We start from the raw sequence: 26,226 nt of genomic DNA, 5'->3' as shown, positions 1-26,226 counted from the left end.
GGCCGACCTGGTCCCGGTCACCGACTGCGCATGACCGCGGGCGAACGACCCACGGCTGAAGGCAGCGCGTCCATACAAAGAGGCTGCTGCCTTCGGACGGGACGTGTCGGCCGCGCCGCCACAGCAAAACCTCGCCTGGTTGGTCGCAAAGTTGATATCCGGGCGATTTATCCTGCGGGAACGTGAAAACCAGCACAAGAAGTCGAATCCACCGTGTGGGGAAGTTGGATTCGCGTCCAGGAACGAAGCTCTTGGCGTCGGGTGAGTGAAACGCGCTGCGCTCACCAGGATCGTCAGACAAACCCCAGATACACATTTGGTTCCATTAAAACTTGCAAAGTCCTGATATCAACCTTCGCCCCGCGCAGGCCTTCGCTTTAAATGGTTTAAGCGCGTCTTCCACGCGTGTTCTGGGTCAGGTGGTCCTGCAGCGACCAGACCAGACAGACAATCCCATGAATCGCTGCTGGTTAATCGGGATTATGCTTAAAGTCATATGGGCTTTGTTGTACCTACCGCACCGATGTGGCGCTCTTATTCGCACGTAACTAATAATAATTAAAAGCAATCTTCTGTGCGCTGTTCAGGTGTCACGGGAGCGCGCTCACACGCTGCTTTCAGCTGCACTTTGAGCTCCGAGCGCTGGGAAACTCGGTGCGTGAATGCAGCAAATTAAAAATAAAAAGTTTCATTCAAGAATTTGATTGTTAAGAGTTCTACCCCTAAAACTACTCCTAGAAAAAGACGAATCTTCGTTCGGTTTTGAAAGGATTTAAAAAAACAAAGTAATTATTTTCTCTGGCAGGGTCTGGGCCAGGGTTTTAAAAAGGTTCTACATCAAACTAAAATGCTCTAGAATAGATCACAGCTCTTCAACAGTCCACCTTTCCCGTCCTTCTGTGGATTATTGGGCCGTGGGGAGGCCTGTGGAAGGTTAAGGACCCCCAGTAATTTAGGCGGTTTTGACCTGTGGGGTGGTCCCTATTGTGAGGATCAAACAGAGAGAAGCTCTGGACTGATGAGAAAGTGAAGGAATATGATCTCGCTGGCGAAGGTTTAATGAGATTCTTCGGCTTTTGAGGCGGCGCGTTTGGCTGGTCATGGAACACACTTTTCTAGGTTTGTGCACGATGTGAGCAGATTCAGACTGGAGAATCTGCTCCTTCCTGGAGATCATAGAATCTATAATCTATAATATATGCAAAGATGGAGCCCCGTTCCTGCAGAATCAGAACCTCGCGCTGGTGTTTGTGTACATTTACATCGCGGTGCATTTACAGTACACATGACATTTTGTCCAGTGTCTGCACATTCCTGAGAATCATTAACTTTGACGGATAGACAGCGGAGACGATCCAGAACGGAGGGGAGAGCATGAACGAATGGCGCCCTCCTGACGCACCGAAGCCCCGTTTAAATGGTCTGTTGGACGATCCAGTCATTGCTCATTCACGCACTCGGTAACGGCTCACATGTCTTGAGCTGAGACTTATTCACACTGTAACAAGCTTAGCCTTAAAGCTGTACATTGTTCAGCATCTCACTGGTCCCATAACCCCCCCCCCCCCCCATCGACCTTCAGCAGATCGGTGAAGGTACAGCCTGGTACATCTGGCTTAGCGCACTCCGGGTCCTCATCGTCAGGCCTGTAAGGTTGTGGCACATATGGCAGAGGTTTCTCAATTAACGCGTGCGTGAGACGACCCCCGTGTCCACGGGATCAAAGGCGGGGTCCCTCCGGTTCTCGTGTGTCACCCCCAGCCCACACCTCCCTGTTATTACGGCTACCATCCTCCCCGTGTTTGTTTAGAGGAATGACTTCCACTCCACTTCCCCGTCCAAGAGCTTTGCCTGTCAAATCTGGCCCCCGCGGTTCTCTGCGGCGGTGCAGCTCCTTGCGGCGTCCTCGCCGCGGCGTCTCCTCTGTAATTTCATCTAGAGTGGGTGCAAAGTTGTAATTTTAGTTTGGGTCGAACATCTGGGCATGCATCTGTCCAACTTGTTTTCCAGCTGCATAGTTTAGTGCCTAAAATACCTTATTTTGGCTTGAAAATAGGACATTTTTCTGGGCTCATCTGTAATTCTGTAACATCTCTGTGCAACAGCGGCCACTTTTTTAATGGTCTCATCATCCACATGGGCAGGGATGTTGTTGCAGCTGTTCCTGAAGGGTGGGATGAAGCCCCACATCAGCCCTGTTATCACCAAAACAAACTCAAACGAGACAATCGAAGCCCGCGTGTGTGAAGGAAACCTCACTCCTGCATTTGTTTTGCAGATTACAGATCACCCCAGCCGGCTTTACAGAAATAAACCTGCACAAACTAAAACAACGGGGCCAGATTTCAACCGCCGGGTCAGCTGCCGGGCCAGCGCCACACTGTTTGCAAATTTGCTAGGAAGTCATTATTTGCCCTGATCAAAGCGCTGGCAGAACCGCTTGAAAATCCTTTTTAAACCGCTGCTTAGAGGCTTAAACGGGTCCGAGGTGACCCGACGACGAGAGACTTTTTCACGTTGGGAACGCAATTGTGCGTTAAGGTTTGCAGCAGTTCTGAAGCGGCGAGCGGCGCCTGCCGAGTTCAGAGGAGGAAATCCCTCCAAACTTGAACTGGTCCAACTTGCCTGAACTTGAGAGAGATTTGTGCTGGAGTGAAGAATTGTCTCGGCAAACACGGACGAGTGAAGGTTCCTTTGTGCACCCTGGATTAATCCTTGGCTCAAGCTAACCGTGTGTTCAGCAGAGCCCTTTCATTTCCCCATCGGTTGATCTCTCATCGTGGATCACTTCCACCTGGTGATTGGAGATATTTCAGAGTCGTGAATTTGGCTCCTTCAGGTCAGAAATGTTAAAGGTTTTGCTCCTTTTTCTCAATTTCTTTTGAGGAATTCATACGGTGCATTTAAAGGTTCCCCTTTTCTGGAGTTTTCAGGATTGTGCAGGTGCAGATACCATCTGGATTTTAAGGAAGGGCTTCGGCCTTGTGTGTGAAACACACCTTTGTGTGGAGGCGCTCACTTTTGCAGGTATTGATGCATTAAAGACCGGTTGTACTCGGCTGGGTTTAGTGGTTCTACAGAGTTTGGGGGCCGACCTCTGTCAAAACTATTTTTAATGAACAAACTTCAGATCAAAACTTTCGTCTGCTGAGCTTATTCACCTTCAAATAATCATCAGGTTTGAGGCGTTTCCTGTTAAAGTCTGACTCCAGTTTGTCTCTTGTTATTGAGAACAACCTGTCTGGAACTGGGAGGAGTAACAAGAAGGTTGTGCTGGAGACAGAAATTCAGAACAGACTTGATTCTGTAATAATCTCTCAGCTATGCAGACATGCACAGACTTTTCCTTTCAAGCTGAAACACTGTCGCCCTGCATCACTTTGTCCTAAAATTGGCAACATTGCAAGATGGCTAAGATGAAGAGAAGAATGAAGAGGACTCGTAAAGCGGGATTACCTCAAACCCCACCACTGAACAAAGGATCGAGCAGTCTGCCATTTTGTTGGATTATAGCAGAAACTTCATCCTCAACCACCTAAGCCCCCCCGACCCCTGCGTGAAAAGCACCACACAGCAGAAAGTGCTGCCGAATTCATCTCCAGCCAGAGAAGCCACCGTTGTGGCTGAGAGGACATCAGAGGCTCAGCCGGGCCGCTCGTGTTACAGCCTCCCTCGCTGCCTCGTATTGTTAGGTGTGTGTGTGTGTGTGTGAGCAGCTGTTTTGTGATTGGCTGTGCGGGATGGTAGAGGGTGACGTCTCCATTATCTGGGATGTTTCCCCTCCGGTCGCTCTGGGAGAGGTTCAGAAGTTGCAGCGGAAGTTCAGAACGCTCCTGAAGATATTCCTGAGACCTGAGAGCGGTGAGTTGCAGCTATTTAGGAGGTCTGGTGCTAGAATAACCCTTCAGAGTCTCATGCATCCTTAGAAATGTGTGTGGTGATACTCAGGTTGTTGTCTGGTTCCTGCTCAGCATTCAGCTGAGTGGAATGCACCTCTGCACACGGAGGGAGACTCTTGAGAAAAAGAGGAGGATTGTTATCGAACACTAAGTTTCTCTTCCCGCTCAGCCTGTCTGGGCTTCATCTTTCCTGGGTGACCTCGGCAGTAGCTTTTTTCCCCAGTTGTAACCTGTGAAAATGCACCGTAAAACATGAAAACGGCACCGCAGGGATGTGTTAACGAGGCCCCTCTTTTCTTTCATGTGGGACTTTATTTTAACGACTTCTGGACAGGCGTTCCTCAGTAAACGGCGGGAGTAAATGACTTCCTGTGTCAGTGGGACTTTTGTTTACAGCGGCGCTCTTATCTGCTGTGGTTGGAGCTACTGTGCAGATGGAGGCTTGAGGTCAGCGGAGAACTTTTAAGTACGACAGGAAGCCACATTTGCCACCCTGCACGTTAATTAGAGAGAAAACGTGTGTGATCTGGATTCACCGACACATGCTATCGGGGCATAATTCCTTTTAGCCTTAATTAGGGTTTGGTCGAATGTTTTGGTGTTGATGTTTGAGGTTATCTTGGAGTTGCGTGAGTATGGATTCACGGCGAGTGTTGGACCCTCTGGGTTCAGCTTACACTACTTTGCTGTTGTGTGTGAGCTTAAGCTGTGGTCCTCATCACTGCTGTACCCAGGTCAGTTTAACAATAGCGCCGCTCACTCTCAGGTTTCGGTTGCCACAAAGTGACGGACAGATTGCCATAACAACGCAGACTACAGTTTCCAGGATCCATCCCATTTTCCCCCTCTTTCTGTTCTTCCTCTCGAACATCCACAACAGCGTTTATCTCATTAAGACCAACGGAAGCTTTAATAAACGGGGTTCTGACATGAACAATGACTAAAGCTAAAATGCTATGTGTGCTTTCACTCATCAAATATTTAACTTGTGTTCTTTGTAAGTTCTTTTTGGAGGTAATTAGTTACTAAAATGTCCTTGTTGTGTGGCTCTTTATATTGTAGCTGTATGCTGGTGTGAGCATTAAAACTGAAATAAAAACGATATTAAGGAAAAATAGAGCAGATAATTGATCATTATCACAGTATCAACATACCACCAAATCAACACTTGAGAGGATTTAACACTATATTTGTATTTCCATTATGGGATGGCCCCTTCATGGCGTGATGATGTATGGCCATGACCAGCTGTCATTGATGTTTTTCATAAAACAGGTTTAACAAGCTGCTCACCTGTTCTTGTTTATTCAAATTAAAATAGATGATCATGTCAAACCTGCATCGGAGGCCAAGTGACGAAACTCGACAACGACCCACCGAGATCCAGAAACTTTTGCCTGTTTTTGAACCGCGTGATTTAACTCGGTAGCTTTAGTGTGTGTGCATATTCGCTGACATCTGCCACCCGTCCTCTCACCTGGCTGATTTTTCCAGGCCTCCAGTGTGGCTGAATGAACGCGCGACTCGCCGCTTAAGTCAATATTTGGTTGCAGGCGTCACCCTCTGGTTAGGATCTGCTTGTTGATGAGATGGGTAGCGACGTTAGCATTCATGCTAAAGAGTCGTCGGACTGAAGACCTGCATCTGGTGCTGGCGGGGGTGATAACGGTAAAATAGGGAAAGCTATGTGAGCATATTCGTGACCTGAACGACAGCCATGCGCATTTTGTTGAAAGAATCCTCAATAGTGGAGTGTTATGATGAAGAAATTCCCAGAATACCTTGGAAGTTAATCCCTTTGTTTACCAGGAGGATCCCCTCTCCACCACAACAGAGCACGGCCGTAATACCACAGTGTTTCCAGTGGAATGTTGCTGCCATTGTTGACCACGATGACTCCCACTGGGAAGACACCCCCCCTCCTCATCCCTCCATCCCTCCGCTGCCAACACAATACAATGTGTTGCATTCAACGTATGAAGGCATGCTACTGTTTTGGTAGCCTCTGACCCAGTAACTGCGGGCCAAGGCCAAGATAATGAAAGGGATGACACGGAAGTTATTAGTTAGTCCCACAGTTAATACAACTTCCTGCACTCAAACCTGGCTGCAAATCCCCCCCTTTTACTTTAAAGATGGAACTACCTAAAAATGCAAGATGGTGTGGAGTTTCAGCCCATTTAAACTTTCCGCGCCCTTGTTCTAAGGGGACATCGGTGGCCCTGTAGCACTGCCAAAGTCTCTGTGTTTGGAGATCAACTCTTGGTTTTAGCCCAAGTGCAATTAATTCCTGGTTTAGGGTGAATATCATCATTACTTTGATTGCTAATGGCACAGCTTTGAGAAGAGTCACTTCCTTATTTAAAGAGTTAAATGGATTCTTGGGGTCAGAGCGTGGTGGCTGGATTTGGCCTGTCACCAGCTCCATGCTTTTGTTCCGGTCTTTATCCTGGTGTTTCCTTCTTGCTGTCCCATTGGGAATAAATTAGACTTTCAAATTTGGTAATTTAAGTGGCGTGTGGGCAGCGTTGAGGACTGCCAATGAGGAAGCCCCGGGCTGTCTGTAGGAGAAAAATAAGACCGTTCCTGATGTTAACCATCAATCCTCCACCCCCTAAAAAATCCTCGCCATCGTTCCTTCCTCGCACGGTCTATTTTTTTATCACCTGTTCTCCCAGTGGAACAAATCATTTAGCTGCCACTGTAATGGGATTAGCCGCCGCTCTCCACCTCCCTCCCCACCTTCTTCTCTTCCTTCCGCTCCTATTCATTCCTTTGTTTTTCAAGTTCATCCTCGAGTTTGGGGAAGCTCTTTTGGAAAACACAAGCAGGCCGTGTCACTGAAAAGCTTTGAACAGGGAAACCCGTGAGCTAATGAACTGCACAAACAACTCCAGAGCTTCGGTCACCTCATTTGGCTACTTAACGTTCAAAAGTGTTGCTAATATTTCCCTCTGGGGCTGTTTTCTGTCAGCTTGAAACCCCAGAGAAACTCTAAATAACCTCTTAAGCTCTGCAGTGTATTTGTGTTATCAGCACCAGGCTCCCTGTAGCCGAGCAGGGACAATAGGAAGTCTGCCAGATTAGCATGCTTGATGTCCCCAGTGACAAACGTCACTGACGCTTGTTAATCAGGCCTAACTCTCTGATGTCACCAGTAAGCAGTACGACCCTGACGTCGCAGCGATAAATAATGAGGCCAGACGAAAGCACGCCGGGGATAACAAAAGCCGTCCGGCGTCGTGACCAGCTGGGGCTCCACAGATGGACCTGAATATCATTAACATTGCATTTAAAGTCAATGCTTTCCTCTTGCTTTCATTTAAATGAAAGAATTTCTAATGTGTGTTTGTTTGTCGGGGTCACCTGAGGCCTTCTCTTTGTGTCCGAGTCATTAAACGCCACCTGCAAAAACCTGTCTAATGGTTAAGTGGCAAAATATAAAACATTTAAGATGTTAAAGGACATTTTTAACGCGCATCCGGTGGTTGTTGTGCCCGCTCGGTTGACCTGTTGCCTCTACAGTTGAAACGGTCTGCTGAAGGGCCCCTGATTGCTTCATTGGTACATGAATTTTGGCTCACAAATCTTATTTTCCCACCTGTTTTTGATCCAGTAATCGGACCGAAAGGTCAAAAACTAGATTCCTCTCAATAAGGCTTATTGGTAGGGCTCGGAGCTGTGCGTGGCTATTGGTCGGAGAGCCTCGTTCCCCTCCTTCACGCTGTCATCACTTTAATTAGCTTGTTGTCCATTGTCTTCCCGCTGTCAGAGGAGAAGGGCAGCAGAGGACGCAGCATTGGATCTCATTGGTCCGTCTCTAAAAGGTCAGCAGAATGGGCTCGCTTGGCACAAAAGCAAACACGAAGCACTTAAGAATTTCTCCCACAATACCTCTTTGAGAAAGCTGACAACGGATGTGAAAGCTCTGGGAGTGACGGTCCCTCTCGCTGGAACTCCCCCCCCCGAAACTTGGTTTCAAGCCAAGTTGTTGTAATTGGGATCAACGTTATTACAAGAAAAAGTGACAAATTTTCTGCTTTTCTTGTTGGGTCAGATGAACATGGTACCCGAGCAAGAGAAAACTGGATCAGTGCGCTGTACTTGATCCTGTTATTAAAGAACAACAGGAGGGGGTGTGTGTCTGCCTCCAGTCAGCGATTTAGTTTAATATGCTTCACAACTGAGTGGTGCACCATTTTATTCTGTAATCATCTTTGGCTGTGCAGCTTCAGGCTGCATTTTAAAAATAAAATCCAGGGTCCCACACAGATAAGTTGTAGTTTCTGTCCTGTCCTCCACCTTTGTGTCTCCACTCCAGAGCTAAACAAATACGTGGCTCCAGTCTGTCCTTGTTCAAGTGCAGCCAGTCGGAGGAGGGAGGCGGTGGGGGAGGAGAGAGTGGAAACGGAGTGAGGAGAGAGTTGTCAAAGTCCTACAAATTAGCCTGAAATAGTGTTTGAGCTAGATATTTCCTGAGTTTGATGAAATGCAAGTTCATTTTTCCCCCAGTTGTTGGCTATCTTTGCCCTCTTGGGGGCGCTGTTGTTAACGGATTCTTTTTTTAATGTAAATACTCAGAGGGAAAATGTCAGATGTCAGGTGCAGGTAAACACAAGCATCTCCGCCTTTATTAGTGTCTCCCACCATGTATACAAAATAACCCACATGACAGGCTACCATGAACATGCACACAACAAACACTGCTGGTCCCACCCAGAAATAGTTCCCCTCAAACAGGCAACATGTAGAAGGAGGTAGGTAACAATCGGGCAGGGTCACTTCTTGGTTCTCGCACTAAAACCTTACAAGGCAAAAATTAAACTGTACAGCGGTCAAACGCATTGTTGCAAAATGCAGTTCCTCCCCTGCGTGCCACATCCCAGATATCCAAAATTATAGATCTCATAAAGAAATCGCAGGGAAAGAGGAGAGCGTTGTCTGAATGGGTCATCCGTAATGACTGCTTCATGCCGAATCCCCCAAAATTTTCCATAATAGACGAGAAGCTTCATTCTTGAATTCTGGGTTGGTTGCCCGTGCTTGACCTCTGTGGCTGCGCGGCCACAGGAGGAACAGAAATTTAAATTGGTTTCACCAGAAATAACCTAACATGATTGCACAACAAATGTGACTGAAGGTTGTCTCCACAGTAACCATGGTGGGGGGGGGGGGGGGGGGGGATAATTAAAAGGTGTTGAAATGCTCAAAGATAGTCAACAAAACTGTTGATCAGTGCATCCTGGCTCTGTTATGGTGGAATGTAGCATTGAGTCTAAATAAATGTGTTGTTTGAGCGTCTGATATCCCGATAAAGGGCTGTTTTGGTGTTTCTGAGCCGATTCACGAAACACATCCTGGTTTCTCTCGAGGCTTCTACCTCGTCTATTAAAGCTGCAACTCCGCTTTTATTAGTGGAAAAAGCATCCCACTGAATATTCAGCACAGTAGGTTTTTCAGCTTTAAAAGGGAAAAAGTTGCACCACTTCCTGTCAGACCTGATCATTATTCAGTGCAATTAAGAACAGATTTATTTACTTTTAACCTGGATTTTGGAGCAGGGAATCATTTGGCTCCCTGCCTCTGGTAGCTTTTGGCAGGTGACTTCCGTGTGATTCTGTTTGTGTGACCGTAACTTGTTTTTAGCGTAGTGACGCCTCCCCGAGCTGGATCACTGTAAATCAGTGGGGCTGCACCTGTAGCTGCTGTCACACCTCTGCACAGATACACCCGGTTTCCTATTTATGTACCGGATGGAGGAACAAAACGGGTAGTTCTGGTTTGCGTCCGCTCACACGTTGATCTTTTGCTCGTGACTCTTGTGTGAATCCGATGGGGACACGCTGCTCTTGTGGTGAACTGTGGTGAGTTGTTACATCTGTTCACAATAAGCAAAAGAAGCCTTAAAGGCTGAGAAAAAAGTGATATTTCTTTTACCCACTGATGACAACTGCAGATTTCTTGGTTTTAGTAACCAAAAAGAACTCAAAATGGATTAAAATAAATAAGTTAAAATTTGCATGTGAAGCTTTCCTGAATTACGCCACTCTACTGGTTAATATGTAAACATCCCAAGTCTTTCCGTTGTCTGCTGTTGGCTATTAAAGGTCATCGTGGGCTGAAAGGTGACTACAGATCAGCAGTCGCTCACCTGGAGGCCCCGCGCAGGGATCCGTTCCACCCAAGCGGTCTAAAGTTCTGTTTCCCCTTATAGGACACAGATCATTTGGCCTTCGCTCGGAGGAGCCGTCTAATCTTAGCTGTGAAACTTGCTCCTCTCTAAGGGCTGCTGGTGTAGGCAGGCTGTCGGAGGCTGCTGCTTTCAGTGCGTTTGCTACCTGTGTGCTGTTGCTGTGGAGGAAGGTAGAATGAGACTCCGAGGTAAGCTGCCTGTAGCGACGTTAGCGCTTGTTGTGACCACGTGTGTGCGTGTGTGTGCAGGGTGTAGCTGTGCTTGCGTGCACTGCCGCAGACGTGCTGCAACACTGTTCTGTTAAAGGCTGCAATTAAAAAAAATAACCACAAAAATTAAAACGTTTTCACTATTTAATTGTTTTAATTAGTGGACAAGCCTGTTGACCTAGGAGCTGATATACGCGGCGTTCATTTTTGAAGGAAGGAAGGAAGGTTCACTGGGCTGTTGCGCAACGTACTGTCTTTAGGCTCCGGACAGAAAACGTCTGTAAATTACTGTTATGTGTGTGGACATTAAGTTAGGAGAAAGGTTTTTGTACTTTTTATTGGGACAGAGGATGAGAGAAGCTACATGGCACACATTTGTATGAAACCTGCAGATCATCCTGGAGACGCTGTGTAGTTTAGGGCTAATGGCACAGTTTTAAACGAGCTTTGCTCTTTAAATTTGGCAACTCGTCTGGATCAATTAAGTCATATTTGTCAATGATTGCTCGACAACAACAGTAAACGCCGTTGTTATGTCTACGTGAGGGGTTCTTGAATCCTCACAGCAGAACTTTGAGGAAAAGAAAATTGTCTTGTGAGTTTGTGAGGGTACAATATTATCAGACAACACACCCATGCTGCTAGTTTACGACTACTCAGTAAAAACTATTTACTAGTGTGCGTTACAACACTCTTTTAGCTGCAGTTTAAACTGGTTTTAGGACCCTTGAGGACCTCTTTTAAGACCACTAGGGGGCCTAAATCACACTTTCAAAGTCGACGACCGACTGAAGCAGATCCAAGGTCAGTCTTTTCTTAGTGAATAAAGTCTGAGGTCATAGAGTGTCTCAAAGGAGTGTGTGTGGCATTTCCTCCATCTTTCCTCCTCCAGATGGGCATTCACAAACCAGCCCTCTCTGTGCCTGATGAAGTTGACTTTTCCCCTCATGTTGGCTCCTCTCTTCTGAGAAAAGCTCTTTTGTTCTGGCTCATAATGTATCCATTGATGGTGACCAGGCAAACGGCACGTCTAATGTTCATAAATGTCAGATGAAAACGCACCTGTGAGAGACTGGAGGTGGGCTCTCAAAGTGTTCTCTCGCCAAAAAGTCATTTTTCCACATTGCGTGTGTTCGTGTGCAACATTCTTAAATTGTTTCAGTCCCTCACTCCCCTGGTTGCTGTATCTGTTTTCATTTTGAGACTTTTTTTTTTTAGGGCTGATAAATGAATTATTTGACAGACAAAAAGAGCCAATTGTTGCTTCCAGCCAGCTTACTACAATACTTTGTTTTCTGTTTGCAGGTTGCATGGTAAACTGGACTTGATGCATGGCAGTTGCATGACAACCGTAGGCCTTGTTGAGGGACCGAGAGCGCAGCGCTGCAGCCATGGCTCAAACCATGCATGTGAATGGCAACGGCCCAGGTAACCAACCCCTTCGCTCACCAGTTTCAAAGTTCACGTCCTAGTTTATTTGCATCAATGTTGTTTTTCTCCCCCCTTTGTGTGTAAAACACGATTAAAAGATTTTTGCGGGAGTTGTCAGTCCTGCTCAGTCACAGATCCAGTGGGTCTGGGGTGATGAAAGTGGATCCCTCAGCTGGGTTACCTCCAGACGACTGCTCGTATTTTTAACTTGATTTCTGACATCCTCGTGAACAGCGTGTGCTCTCTCTGACTGGACCAGAATAAACTAAAAGATGATACAATGTGGCTAAATGTAGATGGAGTGTCCAGTTTCAGACTGGTGTCGGCATGTATATTTAACCACCCAACTCCAGTTTCACATCTGACTGTGTTAAAAAGGAGTGGCGGAACTAGACCAGTAATAAATTGGGCATGAAGATAAGCGTTTATTACTGGGCTTTTATAGCATTCTCGCTGAAGAACGCTAAGGAAAATATGAGTTTTCAGAAGCTCCTTTTCTTTTTGCCACATGTTTGCACATGTACACATTCTGTAGACTCACCACATATGTGCAGGAATGTTAAACATTACCATACAGGGGAAAAGGTGAGGTTTATCTTCTTCTGAGGCACAGTTGGTGCGAGTCCCTGCAGGGTTCACACTTGAGTGTGAAATAAAAGTTGTCAGCCTGGCGTCGCACCGAAAGCACCTGCCGATGGCTCGCATTCCTGGCCAGACTAACAGGAGAGAGTGAAGCATCCGACTTCCAAATCCCTGCAGGAATGCACAGCATGCTGGAGACGGATGAGCTCAGGACACCTGCACGCCATCGTTATTGTCAGTCCGTCACAGCCGCCTACAAAGCTTAGGGATACACTTTTTGTTAGAATGTAAATCTAAAGGGTTCGCTTCAAAGGCTGCAACGCCGCACTTTTATTGTCCACCTTTACACGTTGAGCAAAAGGCTGAGGAAGGTGACGCCGACACTCACAGTAACTTCTCCCTTTTCCATAAAAATAGCTCCGTTGGGTCTCTGGTGGTAAACATGCCACCTAGTTAATCTGCAACAATTGGAGTCCTTTCAGTAGTCGGCCGGCCAGTTCTTTACTGCTCCGCTGATGTTTAGTTTGTCTGTCTGTGTGGACTTTTGCCAAGTTAAAGAAAACAACACTCGGCCTTTAACTCAAGGCAGAATCAGACTTTTAAGTCTGTGCTCGGCGTAAAAGATGCAGGTATTTACTGCACAGGCGATGCAGGGAACCACACTGTGAGCAGCAATTACAAAGAGAAGGACTAGGGAAAGGGGATTATGGGCGATTACGGACCATTCAAAGCATTCGGGTCCAGTCGTCCTTTGGCTAATCGTTAGAATCTGATGGAGGTTTTTGGCAAAACTGCTGCAAAGATCCCCAACACCACCCATACAAAACCATCGCCCCCGGTGTGAAGTACCCCACAGAGGCTGGTATAGGGGTTGAGACGGGACCATGACGGCTTTGGCCTGACTTGAATGCCCTCAGTCCATCACAGACTAAAACCCCAGAAGGCCCCGTGGTCCGTAACCTCCTAGTGCCCCATTCAAACTCACTCAACTGGTTTTGTTCAGACCCAGCTGCTGCCTTAAATACCCCACTCGCTGTTTACTCTGAGCTCCACTTTTATTTTCCTATTCTGATTGTGTGTGTCTGTGTAAGTGCTGTGAGCTTATAAAGCATGTGCCAAGGGAGCACGACCCAGGTTTTATGTAAACGTAATGGGATAATTGTTACAGTAATGGGTCTTGGTGCTGTAGACACTCTGTATCTTGACACAACAGTGTTGAATAAATAGAGGGGACTCTCTCGGTCTTCGTTCATTCTTAGCATGTGAAAGCCTCCTTCTCTTGCTGGGCAGGGACTGAATAGTTTATTATTTGAACATTATCAATACATTCATGTGCAGCCCAGTTCACACAAGGGACACAATGCGGTTTCGCAACTGAACATAAATTCTGATAATTTAAAAACTTGGCTCAAAACTTGACGTATATTAACATTTCACATTCCCTGCATGTTTATTAGTGCTGATAAGCAGAGGCCAAAGCAGTTGAGGGTTGACTCTTGCTCTACAAGGTCCACAGCGTTCATACAGGGGTGTAGAGGGGAGCACAAAACATTTATTTTATAATCACATGCTTTACAGGAAACTTTGAGTTGAGTTCATGTCTTCAAAGTCATGAACTGTGTCATGAACACACCTCATCTTATATATAAACGTACATAACAACCAGTGATCAACATCCATTTGTGCCCACTGTTTTTCTTGAGGAAACTCTGAATCTGTTTCCAGAGGAAGCCCGAGCATTTCCTCCATGTTCAGCGTGAGGATGTTGAATTTGGCAGCCGTGTGACATTTTGCTGCGAGCAGGAGCTAATGTTGAACTGTCAGTTTGCCTCTGCTCCGTCCGCTCAGCGAGGCTGTCTGTTGGAAAACTGCAGGCTTGTTTCAGTTAGTTTCCTGCGCAAATGTGAGCGGATGTGGACGAGTGTTCCTGGTGTTGAGCTGCAGCATGAGGTGCCGATCACACACTGGCTCGAGTTTTCTGTGGGGCAATTAGGCAGCGAGAGTTCAGGAAATACCAGGCTGGTATTATGAGAAGTGTGTGTGTGTGTGTGTGTTTTCTCAGCCCACTGGTGTCCACCCAGGCTCTGACTCTCTGCTACTAAGATAAAGCAGAGTTTCAGTTCTTAACATGCTTTAACTCACCTCTCTGTCTGTGTAATGAGTCTTTGTTTAAATGTCTCCAAGGGTTCGAGCCAAGTTTGAGCCGGCATCTTCCTGAAGAAAATCAATAGTTTTGTCTCACTCAGGTTGTTGGATTTAATGCTGCATGAATGCAGGATTTAACAGATGATTGTGCTGATAAATCTCTGCGTATCTGCAGCCACGTTATCCACAGGATGGTTTCCTTTAAATGTGCTTGAAAACCCAGTAAATCTAATTCACAGCATCTGCGGTGGTTCGTTTACGTTTGCATGTTGGAAAAAGTCTCTCTAGGGGTTCAGTTAATGGTTGTCATGTTTAAGGTTGTAGTTTTCTGGGGGGAAAAAGGGCTATTACAGAACTAAAAAATGTTCACTTTCCTTCCAGGCAGCAAACAACTGACGGATCGGCAGATATTGTGTGCGCTGTTAACCTTATTTAGTCTCTTTCTGAAGGCACTGGGAATGTTTAAAGGCATTTGTCAACTCTAAATTTAAACTTTTATTGGGCCAGTTCGAAATAAGCCAAGGTCTGCTTGTATTTTTTTAAAGAGTGAGAGAGGGCAGACAGGCAGACAGGCAGACAGGCAGACAGGCAGACAGGCAGACAGACAGACAGACAGGCAGGCAGGCAGGCAGGCAGGCAGGCAGGCAGGCAGGCAGGCAGCAGACAGGCAGACAGGCAGGCAGATGGAGGCAGACAGCATCAGATTTGTATATACATACTAAAGTTATATAATTGGCATATATGCACACAGTATGCAGGTATAATATTCAGTTAAAAGTAATGCTAATTATTTAAGATACAGACTCATATTGTCTGGGTTTGCTTCCGTAATTGTGCACGTATCGTTTTTTTTTTTTTATCTTAATTTGGGTTTAGCTTTGTTTTGCCAACACGACCTACATTTTCTCTGATTGTAGCGATAAAGGTGATATTACAGAACTTTTCCTGAGGGGGATGGACTTTTGAAACAAAACTGCTTTGAAGTTGTTCCCGTCAACAAGAAAAAGAATAAACCTGTCTGTCCGTGGATGCAATTTAAAGTAATCTTAACTATCAATGACTGGAAAGAACTTATTTCCAAATAATCCTGTTTTCTTTTTTGCTGCTGCGGGACCTTGTTGCCACGCACTGTTGCCGGCCGTCAGACTCTCGCGTAATCCTCGTCGAATTGACAGTGTGGCAGCTGCTGATTACTGGGACGCTCGCAGCGTCACTGTGGGAGCTCTGTCACTCCAGCATGACCCCACCGGTTGTCTCGTGTTGATGAGGTCATCGCTCAGCTGTTGAGGATCTCTGCAGTGCCAGACGGCTGACTGTTACGCCTGTGTGTGTGTGTCTGTGTGTGTGCAAATGGCACTGGTCAGCACACAGTAACTGATGAAACCAGGCGACGTAAGACAGTAACCCGTGTCACAGACTCGTGCAGGAGAACAAAGGTCTACTAATTTCAGCTTTGGCTGCTCAACCAGTTGTTGTTTTTTTCAGTTTTACTTTGTACGATATCAGTTCTAAACCGCTGAACGCCGTTCCTGACGAAATGTTTATATTTTACAGCTGTTAATGGAACTTTGGCAGAGCTGACAAGTAAAACCGCATGACTTGACTAGTGAAACAACATTCAGTGAAAACGTTGCGCACAGTCAGTGTTTGACATATACAGCAGTTGCATTATTTTCTTCAACAACAGGCCGTTGTCGTGACTTCACCTCCCCTCCCCTGAATAACTAGATGCTTATTTGGGTAGGGAGGCTCAGAGGATCCCGGCTCAGCTCGCAGCCTCACAGGATTGGAGGAGGCAGCCGTCCAATAGGTCAGCAGAGCAGAGCTGTGCCGAGTTTACACCAATAGTGGAACTTTTTTCCCCCCCTTACGGACAGAGGATTGAGAAAGAGCTCAGAGTGAGGGAAAAACTGCAGTTCTGCAGTCCCAGCGATCCGATCCCTGCAAGGGTATATCCCTTCCTCTGAAACGGGAAGCGGCGAGGAGACGAGGAGTAAAACTGGGGAGAGTGTTGTTGGTCCGAGGTGAGTTTGAACAAGGTGGCTGTGTTTTAGCAACAGGCTTAGCCCTTGTCATTCCCTCCTCTGCTGAACAGAAGGGGCTGACAGGACTTTTAGGAACTGGGTGGACTGGAAAGGAAGAGTGGGGCTGTTTATTTCCAGCCTGTGTTTGCTTTAGTCGGTGAGAGTTCCAGGCATACCAAGAACAAGACTCTGTATTTAGCCAGCATGCTGTGACTGCGCTGCAGCGGTCTGACAGCAAAGATAGGCTTTAGATTTTCAGCTGCGCTTTTATTTCAGCTATTCCTGGTTTGAGTCAGCTGGACTTTTTTCTCCCCCTCTCTGTCTCTATGTTGAGTTAATTGGTTCATTCTGTTGTGTCAAATCTTCAAAAGGTGGATTTTGGACTGTAATATTGACATTTTGCCCTCAATACACTGGTTCAGCCCTTACACAAGCTTTGTAAACAAGGATCTGTTTATCTTGCTCAAGCTTTGCACTGGTACATATAGATCCGTACAAACTACAGCAATCGAAATTAAAGACGAGTAACAAAGATTTGCTCCCATCTAAAGTCCGGGGCGCCTCTTGTTTTTGCCGAGTTTCACATTGTTGGATCTCACGTAGTTTTTGAATGATTTTAAACGCCTCACGGCAGCACGATTGTCGCTCACACTTTTCCAGGACGGATGTGAGACGTGTTTGGATTTGGTTAATGGAGTCATCTGCTGTTTCAGGCTCATAAACTGAGCCTGCGAGTATGTTGTTGTGTTTATCAAAATAAAAGATTGCGTAACCGTGAAGCATCTACATTGTTCTGTGAAGTCAGAGTGTGCAGTTTTCTAATGATTTGTTCTTGCTGCTCTGGTTCCAGAGAAACCACAACAATGCCCCAGCACTGAAACTGAGAAGGACCCCTACTATGTTGAAACACCCTACGGTTACCAGCTCGACCTGGATTTCCTCAAATATGTCAACGACATCGAGAGAGGCAACACCATCAAGAAGCTGAGCATCCAGAGGAAGCCCAAGAAACCCTTGTCAGTGCCTCGGGGCAGCACTGGCGGGGGCAGCACACAGGCTGAATGGACCTCCACGGACTCTCTGTCCTCCTCCAACAGCGACGACAAGCAGTCCCCAGTCTTCTTCAACCCCAGGTCCCAGACCAGTGCGCCGCCCACCCCCACTCTCTCCAGGCAGGCGGCCTGTGAAGTCCCCCTGCAGCAGCCTTTTTTGAACATCACAGAGCAGAAGCAGCTCCTGCCCCCTCCCTCTCCTAGGTTTAACCCACGTCACAACCCCCAGGTGGAGAGGACCCTCATGGAGACGCGTCTGCGGCTGGAACAGGAGCGTCTGCTCATGCAGCCGCACGTCGATCCCCCGATGCCCCGCCGCCGTCTTGCCAGCTTCGGTGGCATGGGCTCCAGTAGCTCCTTGTCCTCCCACTCGAGCTCCATTCTCCACAGCCAGATCTCCCCCAACGCTCCAGCTTTCCCAATCAATGGACACCCCCACAATGGAGAGTATAACCCTTACTACCCAGCATCTATGGGCAGCTCCATCAGACACAGCCCCCTGAGCTCTGGCATGACGACACCCGTGACAAATGTCAGCCCGTTACATCTTCATCAAATTCGGGAGCAGATGGTTGTGGCTCTCCGGAGGTTGAAAGAGCTGGAGGAGCAGGTGAAAACCATTCCTATCTTGCAGGTGAAGATTGCTGTTCTTCAGGAGGAGAAAAGACAAATGGCTGCCCAGTCCAAAAATCAAGGGCCAGGTGGCTTCCGCAAGCGTTCCTACAGTGTGGGAAGCGCTGACCAAATGGAAAACCCTGGTCCTGTACAAAAGGAGCCCGAGTTGCACATCAGAGAGCCTGAAGCCCAGGAACAGAGCAGCCAGTGTCTCGAGGAGTTCAGACGTCTGGCTGCTGAGGTCCAGGCTCTGGAGAAAACCACCCGGGAAAACAAAATCAATGAAGTCCATTCTCATAAGGTCCTGCAGAACCAGGCCCACCAAAAGTCCATCGGCATCGTCACTGATGAAAACATGAACAACCTCCCTGTTCCTCACGGGAAGTTGACCAACGGACATTGTCTCCGGGATGCCGGAGTCTCGACGGAGAGGCCGGACACGCGCAGCGTTGCGCTCGCCGTCACCGAGGCCATGCTGGGTGTGACCAGCGAGGCCGAGAAGGAGGTTGAGCTCCAGCATCAGGCGATTGAAGCGCTGAAGGAGAAGATATATCGCCTGGAGGTGCAGCTGAAAGAAACCACTCATGAAATGGAGATGGGAAAGCTAAAACTGGAGCTCCAGGCAGCTGGAGGATCAAACAAGAAAAAGGCAGACAAAGGGTTCATGGTCAGACCAGAGACGTACAACGTCTATGTGGAGGCCAAAGTCCAGATGCGCACGCAGGGGGTGGGTAACCATCTGGAATTCAATCATGCTAACGCAGCCAAAAGCTCACAGACCTGCAGCGTCGGGGTGTCGTGTGTTGCCTCTGGGCCGGAGATCCCCATGGACCGGTGGAGCGTTCGTGAGCTCGTAGAGGTAAAAGACCAGTGTGTGGGGAGGCGGATGGAGACATGTGACCAGCAGGTGGGTGTAGAACAGAATGTTTGCGAGGTCGGGGTTAACACGGAGGAGTCGATGGACAGTTTGGTTCTCTGCAAAGCAAAGTTAAGCAAAGAGTCCCGATCGGTCGGCTGCGGAGATTGTTCGGTGGATGTGATTGTTAGTCCCGTCAAGGCGCTGGTGTCCCGGGGGACCGACCCAGATCTTATCGGCAAAGTGGATTTGGGTGTCATGGCTGCTCCTGAGTCAGCAAATCAGCAGACCAGCACTGACCTAGAGGTCGCGAGCAAATCCACGAACACAAAAACAGCTGTCCTGACCGACTCTTTCACCGATATGACATTTATCACTTGTGACAAGCAAACCAGCACAGCTGCCATCGAAACCAGGACGGTTGCCGCCGGGGAAGGACTTGTCAAAGACGTTAACTCCTCTGCAAAAGCGCGTTCGGTCGCGGTTGGCACGACCACAGATATGGAGTCATTCCTTGGCAAATCGAGCTGCTCCGCTAAAACCAAAGAAAGTGGGGTGGGAGCAGTAAGCATCCATGACAACTTTTTGGTTGGCCGGAACACAAGAAACATTGCGTGTGGCCCCTCCCAGCCCGCTGGATCTCCCACCAGTAAAGAAGCGACAGAGGTGAAGGCTTCACCTGCGCCAGCACAGGCCCAGGAGTGTCCAGGACTGGACCATTACATCGGGAGAGTCCAAAAGCTGCTGCAGGAGCAGCAGATGCTTCTAGCAGAGAACTACAGTGAGCTCGCGGACGCATTTGGGCAGCCCCAGTCCCAGTTTGGCTCCATCAACAGTCAGCTGGTCAGCACGCTTTCATCCATCAACACCGTCATGAAGTCCGGAAGCACCGAGGACATCCTGAAGCTGCAGTCAGACTCTGTGAATCTAAACAAAGGTGAGAACGTTATGCTCAGTCACATACAGTGTCATTATCAGGCGAAATGCTAGCTGGCATATAATAATCCTGGAGGTTTATGGAAGCTATCTTTCTTTTTTTAAATTTCTTATTGCACAAAATGTTCAGAACTATAGATTTATTCAGAATACTGTGCATTAATCTTCAGTTATTATGTAATAAGAACTCAGAAAGGCTCTCTGTACTGCAACCCCCACATCCGCATCAGTTCATATAACAAATAATGCTTTTTAGAAAGAGATTAACACAGTACTGTTTTTTTAGATGAGGATAGAAAATATAATTGGCTGTTCAGCTTAATTATATAAATGAAAGATAATATATCCATTCCATTTAATTTGAAAAGATGTAGGTTTGATTTTTAGGGTGTTTTCTATAGATACAGTTAAAGGTAATGGAGGTCTAGTTTGGCCAGAGTGGTGGCTTTGGAGGGTTCACACACCATTTAAATGAATCCTGATTGGATCAGACAATCCAAAGTTATCTCTGACCCTGAAAAATGCAGCGGGGGCTTTGGAAGAGAACCAACAATGAGCTCATTTATTTTTGGGAGCCGATAACGCGGCACCAATCGGGCTGTTGTTGTTGTTGCAGGCCACCCCGCCTTACTAACACCTCACTGATTGATGCTGATTCATGGCTGCTTCTGTGTTACGTAAGGTGACATTCATGGGGATTGTCCACGTTGTGGAGTGAGCGCTTTTTTTCCCGGGTTAGCTGCTGGCCTCTTTTGGAATGTCACGTCGCTAACCGGGCTTTCTTGTTCTCATAGCTTGTGTCCATTTAGACAGAACACATTACACAGAAGATAAGCAGTGAAAATATTGTGTTTTCGATCACACAAAGACAAATCGGCATCCAGTTTTAACACAGAACCGAACTTATTCAAGTGTCAAATTTGACGTGTTCTTCTTGCTTTTTCCTTTCTAGAAAGCAGTGAAAATCTCTCCAGCCAGTTGCGTTCAGAGAAGACGACATCGGAGCCGAACTCTGCAGAGCCACCTAAGAACAGTCCTGCACAGCAGCACTTCAGCGCTTCAACGGCTCAGAAGAGCTCAATGGACCTGCAGATGTCTACAGCACTACACGGTAAAGCACCTTTAACCCACAGCAGGTCCCGGCCTGCTCACTAGCTTTACTTTACTGCTCCTGGATGGTGGACAGTGATCAACAGTAGTTTTCTCTGGGATTGTAGGTGGGGGGGGGCTTTGTGATAGCAGGAAGGTTCTGGGTTCAGTTTTGAGTAAACGTTGTGTCCTGTGATGATCTACTGACCTGTCCAGGGTGCAACTGGATGGATTAATGCGCCGTAATGACAAACGTAACCACATAGAATGAGTGATGTTGGGATCCTGGCACCAGTGATATTTAGTGTTGCCACATAAGCTGTTGAACCATGTGTAAATCCATTAGCAGCCATTATGGTTAATGCTGCAGGCTAACACTATCACCACAGCAAACTCATTATTCTGCCATTCTCAGTGCTATAACTAGAGAAATGTGTAGGTTTGCATTACAGAGAGCTATGTGGTGGTTTTGTAATTTAAGTGTGTGAGAATATATGAAAATGTGCTGTTGATGCAGTGAATTTGGGACTTGTATTAGTAATCAGAGAATGAGACACGGCTTCTTACTGGTTTAGAAGGACCCCCTGTCATTGAGTATCACATATATGCTGCCATTGTTCTATCTGACATTGTTTAATGCTCCTGCCTGTCAAAACACTGGAAATACAAATGGGTTCCTACCAAGGATACTGACACAAGTGTGTATATAAAGCTGTTGCATACATGTTGACGTGCAGCAGAAGAGGCCCCTCTATCAGTGCAGGTCTTGGCAGATGTGCTGAGTGTTCTGGCTGTCAGCTGCTATTCTGGTTTTTGGAGGCCTGCAGTTAAAATGACTGACATTCTTCAGGGTTTCGAGAAACCTTCTGTGTCTTACTGGCTGATTCCTGTTAAAAAAGAACACCAAACAGACATTACTGACAGTATTTACAATGACAACTGTCAGTGACTTTAGGTGTTAAGCTGTTTAACATCTACATGTCAGTACATTGTTTGAAAAACAGCTTTCACATTTTTAACTTCAGTTTGAATTTTGTATATATCTTGTCTTCTTCAGGGCAGCCAAGCAGCCAAAGTGCCCTGAAATCCATCATGAAAAAGAAAGATGGCAAAGCAGACGCTAACGGCACCAAGAAGAACCTGCAGTTTGTTGGTGTGAATGGAGGGTGAGCTGGAAAATATATTATTAAGCTCTCTATTCATTTGTGAATAGGTTCTATTTTCTCTGTATATGAATTGTTAATATTTGAATGTGATTTTATTACAAATGTGCTGGCAATGAGTAAAAAAAAAAAGGTTATCTACATGTTTAAGGGGGAATAGTGACTTCTTGTTGGCAGCTATATCTGACGTTTGTTGGTGTTTGTCGCCCCCTTGTGGCCACAGTTACGAAACGACATCCAGCGATGACTCGAGCTCAGAGGACAGTAGCTCCTCTGGATCAGATGAAGAAGAGGAGGAAGAGGAAAAGGAGTGGGAAGATAAAGAGGAGTTAAAGGACGTGGAGGGAAAGAGCACTGGGGAGGAGTTCCAGTCGGAGGGAGTGGAGAATGTGGACAAGAAGGATGAAAATGAATGTTCAGAGAAGCAAGGGATTAGAGAGAGGTGGGGAGAAAGATGGAAATAATAGATATTGCCAGAAAATGCCACATAAAATGGAGATGTATTTTGAAAACAAACATGGATCTTGATTTTGGAGTAAATTTAAATGTCTGTCGAATTCTAATTTGAGCCACTAAACAAAAATCCATCCAGCTAAAGACAAACTGCATTCAGTCAATCTGCCACATCATCCGGCTTTAGATCTCAGGTTTGCTGTTTATCAAGGGTAAAAGTTTAACAGAACTGGTTTTCTTTTATAAATCTTTTTCAAATACCTTCAATAACACATTAGATTTATATAAATTGTCATAATGTCTATAATGATGGATTAACACTAGAACTTCTCCAGATTGAAGCCAAAGAATCCCGATTGAACAATGTTGCAAAATGACTGTGTGACATTAACTATAAGTGAGCAATTTTGCATTTTTCCAAAGGTACAAACCAAGTGAAAAAATGCTGGCCGCATGCAACGTTCTCAAGACTCACCTGTGTGACCCAAAGGCTGTTGGGAGTAAAGACCTGGTGAGGACTCACACTCACACTATTCCGCTGCCTTTGTCTGCAGCCGGTTCTCACTCCACTTCCTGTCCCCTCAGAGAGCCTGTGTGAATACAGTTCAGCACGAATGGTTCCGTGTGTCCAGCCAGAAGACGGCGCTGGCCGCGATGGTGGAGGACTACCTGAGTGCCTTCAGGGACGTTTCCCCAGACGTGCTGCACCACATCGCCAACATGGCCGACGGCAACGGCAACACGGCCTTGCATTACAGCGTGTCACACTCCAACTTCCACGTGGTGAAGAAGCTCCTGGATGCAGGTGAGGGTCGGCAGGACGGGAGCGGCTAGTGGTCGGTGTGAGAAGAGAAAGGGAACTTGGTCAGGAGTTGCCGTGACCTCTAATTTTCACGGAGAATTCATAATGGAGAAATATGTTGTATCTTGTCTTCCCTGTCCAGTTCCCAGGGAGCAACATTGTTAGCATTTCTCTCTAGAGCTCTAGAGGCTGATGGGAAACGTGCTGGTCCTGCCTCTAAAAAACACTTCTGGATTAAAAAAAAAAAAAACCCCACCCAAACAATCGAGCCATTATTATTATTTGGAACCAGCTCCTCGAACTCTTGGCACTGATTTACCAGGCTATTGTTTTTATTAGCCCTTGTTTTGTCACACACTCCACCTAAATGTAAATTACGCAATAGGAAATTCCAACCACAGATGGAACCCACCATCACTTATCTTCTAGCGATGTAGTCGGGTTTTTTAAGCATTGTTCTTTATGCTGTGAGCAGAACGCGCACGTGAACACGCATGAGGTGGAGTTTTAAGGCCCTGAGTGACGAAAAGCAGCCTGAGCAGTTTTATTCCAGCTTGCAGAGCTTTCTCTGAAGCCTTGATGAGGTCTTGGCTTCAAAAGGCTTTTGTGCTCGTGGTCGCCCACCTCCATTGTTGCTTTTGTTCCAGCACCACGGCCCTCTTTCATGAGCGGCTCGATCACCCTTGTACCTGCCTCGCTCACATCTCAGGTTCCGATGTCTGCTGCCATCAAAAGAAGCTTTATCCCAGAAAAGACTGCTGTCAGTTGTGAACCCTCAGGGCTCTGCGCGCTGCTCCACCCCTCACATTAATCACTTTCTTTTAAAATGCGGCGCCTGTGTGTGTGTTTCAGATGTGTGTAACGTGAACCAGCAGAACAAAGCTGGGTACACGCCCATCATGCTGGCCACTCTAGCCGCCGTCGACACGCCGAAGGACATGCGCACTGTGCAGGAGCTCTTCAGCAAAGGCGACGTCAACGCTCGGGCCAGCCAGGTCAGTGATGGAATGGCAGAGGTCAGAGGGCAGGAAAAGGTCACCGCTGTGGTTTAGGTTGTGTTTCTACAGGGTAGAAATGACAAACTACAGAGGCAGGTTAAATGTAACAGAGATTTAGCTGTTGCTGGAGTGTCTCCAGTGTCGTTTTACTTTTGTTAAATAGCGTTCAAGTCTGACTGCAGAGAAATTCTAGTTCATTTAATTATTGACTCTTTGGCGACACCAAGTGGTGACGAAAGGTAACTATTGATTTTACCAACGTCACATTGAGCAAGCGGTTATATCTTAAACTGAGGCTCTTCAAAGGCAGAATTATTTTATTTTACGACTTGTAGGGTTCCAGAAGCTTTGCTTTTTTTAACTTGAAAAGGAACATTTTAATTCAACTGGGCAATTAAAGAAACAGGATCTAACCTCAATGGTAGAGGGCTGCTGAGGCATCTGCACCTAAACTGAGCTCGACGGTCTTGCTTCAGGCTGGTCAGACTGGGTTGATGCTGGCGGTCAGTCACGGCAGGATGGACATGGTTCAGGCCCTGCTGGCTCACGGGGCCGACGTCAACATCCAAGACGACGAGGGCTCTACGGCGCTGATGTGCGCCAGTGAACATGGACACGTGGAGATCGTCAAGCTGCTGCTGGCTCAACCAGGCTGTGACGCTACGCTAAGCGACAGCGTGAGTAACGACCTCATACTTTATATTCTTTAAAATATATTTTAAAATTCCAGTGTTTAAAAAGTGGGAGGCTGAGGACAGTTCATCATCTCCTGCAATACAGACTCTCACCTGTAGATGCCGCCAGACTCCACCATTAAACGATTTTCTTGCCTTTTCTTTCTCAGGATGAGAGTAATGCTCTGTCCATCGCTCTGGAAGCAGGACACAAGGACATTGCGGTGTTGCTTTACGCGCACGTGAACTTCTCCAAAGCCCAGTCACCGGTACGATGTTAACACCGACTTATTTCAGCGATGTCTCCGTTTGGTTCGGCTCTATACGCTCATTGATGTGCGTCTTTTCTTTAGGGGACTCCTCGACTCGGCAGAAAAATGTCTCCCAGTCCAACACGGAGGAGCATGTTTGATTAGAAGCCCCTTCTCCCCGACAAACCCTGCTGCTGCTATTGGTTCACTTTGAACGATGCCTTGCCTGTAGTTGGATGTTGAACTGGAACTCTTCCATATTTTTCCGAGCACAGTCGCCTCGAGCCTAAAGTGCCCTCTGAGTAACCGTATCCACTGATGGCCATTTTTGTGCTTAAATTTTTGTTCTTTTTCTTAGAAAATCACCTTTTTTAATTCCTAAAGCTCCGTGTCGATCATCGAAGAGCTCCGAAATGTTGAAAGTCTATTGTTATCGTTTTTGAGTACATGCCAGTAGATGGAGGAATAATCCACCCAGATTAGAGGAAACGTTGCCTGTATATATTGCTCAACGCAAACATCCCAGTCTGTGAACACGTGCAACTCACAAATGAAAGTTTGCGCGTCTGGACAAATCCTACTTTTATAAAATCCTTTTTATCTATTTAAAATAAGAATCACAGTATTTTGAATATTTCCTAAAACTACTTAACAACCTGAGAAGTTATATATTTATCAAAGTATAGTTTTTAACGCAGATGTGTATTTGACTGTACATACATTAGCGATTTCTCCTGTCGTCTTTGTGTCCTGTTTTCTGTCTCTTGTGTAACATAAGCTTTCTGTCCTCTAGTATTCATCCAGGTATGGTATCTGGGTCTTTGCCATATAACAATAAACTTCCATTAAATATA

At 46.6% G+C, this 26,226-nt stretch overlaps 1 protein-coding gene across 6 annotated transcripts; it reads left to right on the top strand.

Annotated features, from left to right (window-relative positions):
- The first annotated feature begins 46 nt into the window (after positions 1–46).
- Positions 47–26,226, top strand: kank1a (KN motif and ankyrin repeat domains 1a). Of its 6 annotated transcripts, none has more exons than XM_057032207.1 (13): positions 47–261; positions 10,114–10,280; positions 11,607–11,729; positions 17,334–19,943; positions 20,895–21,053; positions 22,089–22,197; positions 22,418–22,636; positions 23,071–23,158; positions 23,233–23,452; positions 24,302–24,444; positions 24,924–25,124; positions 25,292–25,390; positions 25,475–26,226. In XM_057032207.1, the coding sequence occupies exons 3-13, from the start codon at positions 11,693–11,695 to the stop codon at positions 25,535–25,537; spliced, it is 3,948 nt and encodes a 1,315-aa protein (XP_056888187.1). In that variant the 5' UTR covers positions 47–261; positions 10,114–10,280; positions 11,607–11,692; the 3' UTR covers positions 25,538–26,226. The 6 variants fall into 6 exon arrangements, with proteins under 6 accessions (XP_056888187.1, XP_056888185.1, XP_056888188.1 ...); XM_057032206.1 differs by lacking the exon at positions 47–261 and adding an exon at positions 9,617–9,763; XM_057032205.1 differs by lacking the exon at positions 10,114–10,280.

Source organism: Takifugu flavidus, chromosome 5 (assembly GCF_003711565.1).
Source record: "Takifugu flavidus isolate HTHZ2018 chromosome 5, ASM371156v2, whole genome shotgun sequence".
Taxonomy (NCBI): Eukaryota; Metazoa; Chordata; class Actinopteri; order Tetraodontiformes; family Tetraodontidae; genus Takifugu; species Takifugu flavidus.
The sequence above is the reverse complement of the archived record's forward strand: the minus strand, read 5'-3'. Positions and strand labels throughout refer to the sequence as shown.

What these genes read in the sequence shown, in the direction of transcription:
- kank1a (XM_057032205.1), top strand. Translation starts at nt 11,693, where the DNA reads ATGGCTCAAACCATGCATGTGAATGGCAACGGCCCAG. An exon ending in TTTGTTGGTGTGAATGGAGG is followed by an intron (nt 22,198 to 22,417) that starts GTGAGCTGGAAA and finishes TTGTGGCCACAG; the next exon opens with TTACGAAACGACATCCAGCG. An exon ending in AAGCAAGGGATTAGAGAGAG is followed by an intron (nt 22,637 to 23,070) that starts GTGGGGAGAAAG and finishes ATTTTTCCAAAG; the next exon opens with GTACAAACCAAGTGAAAAAA.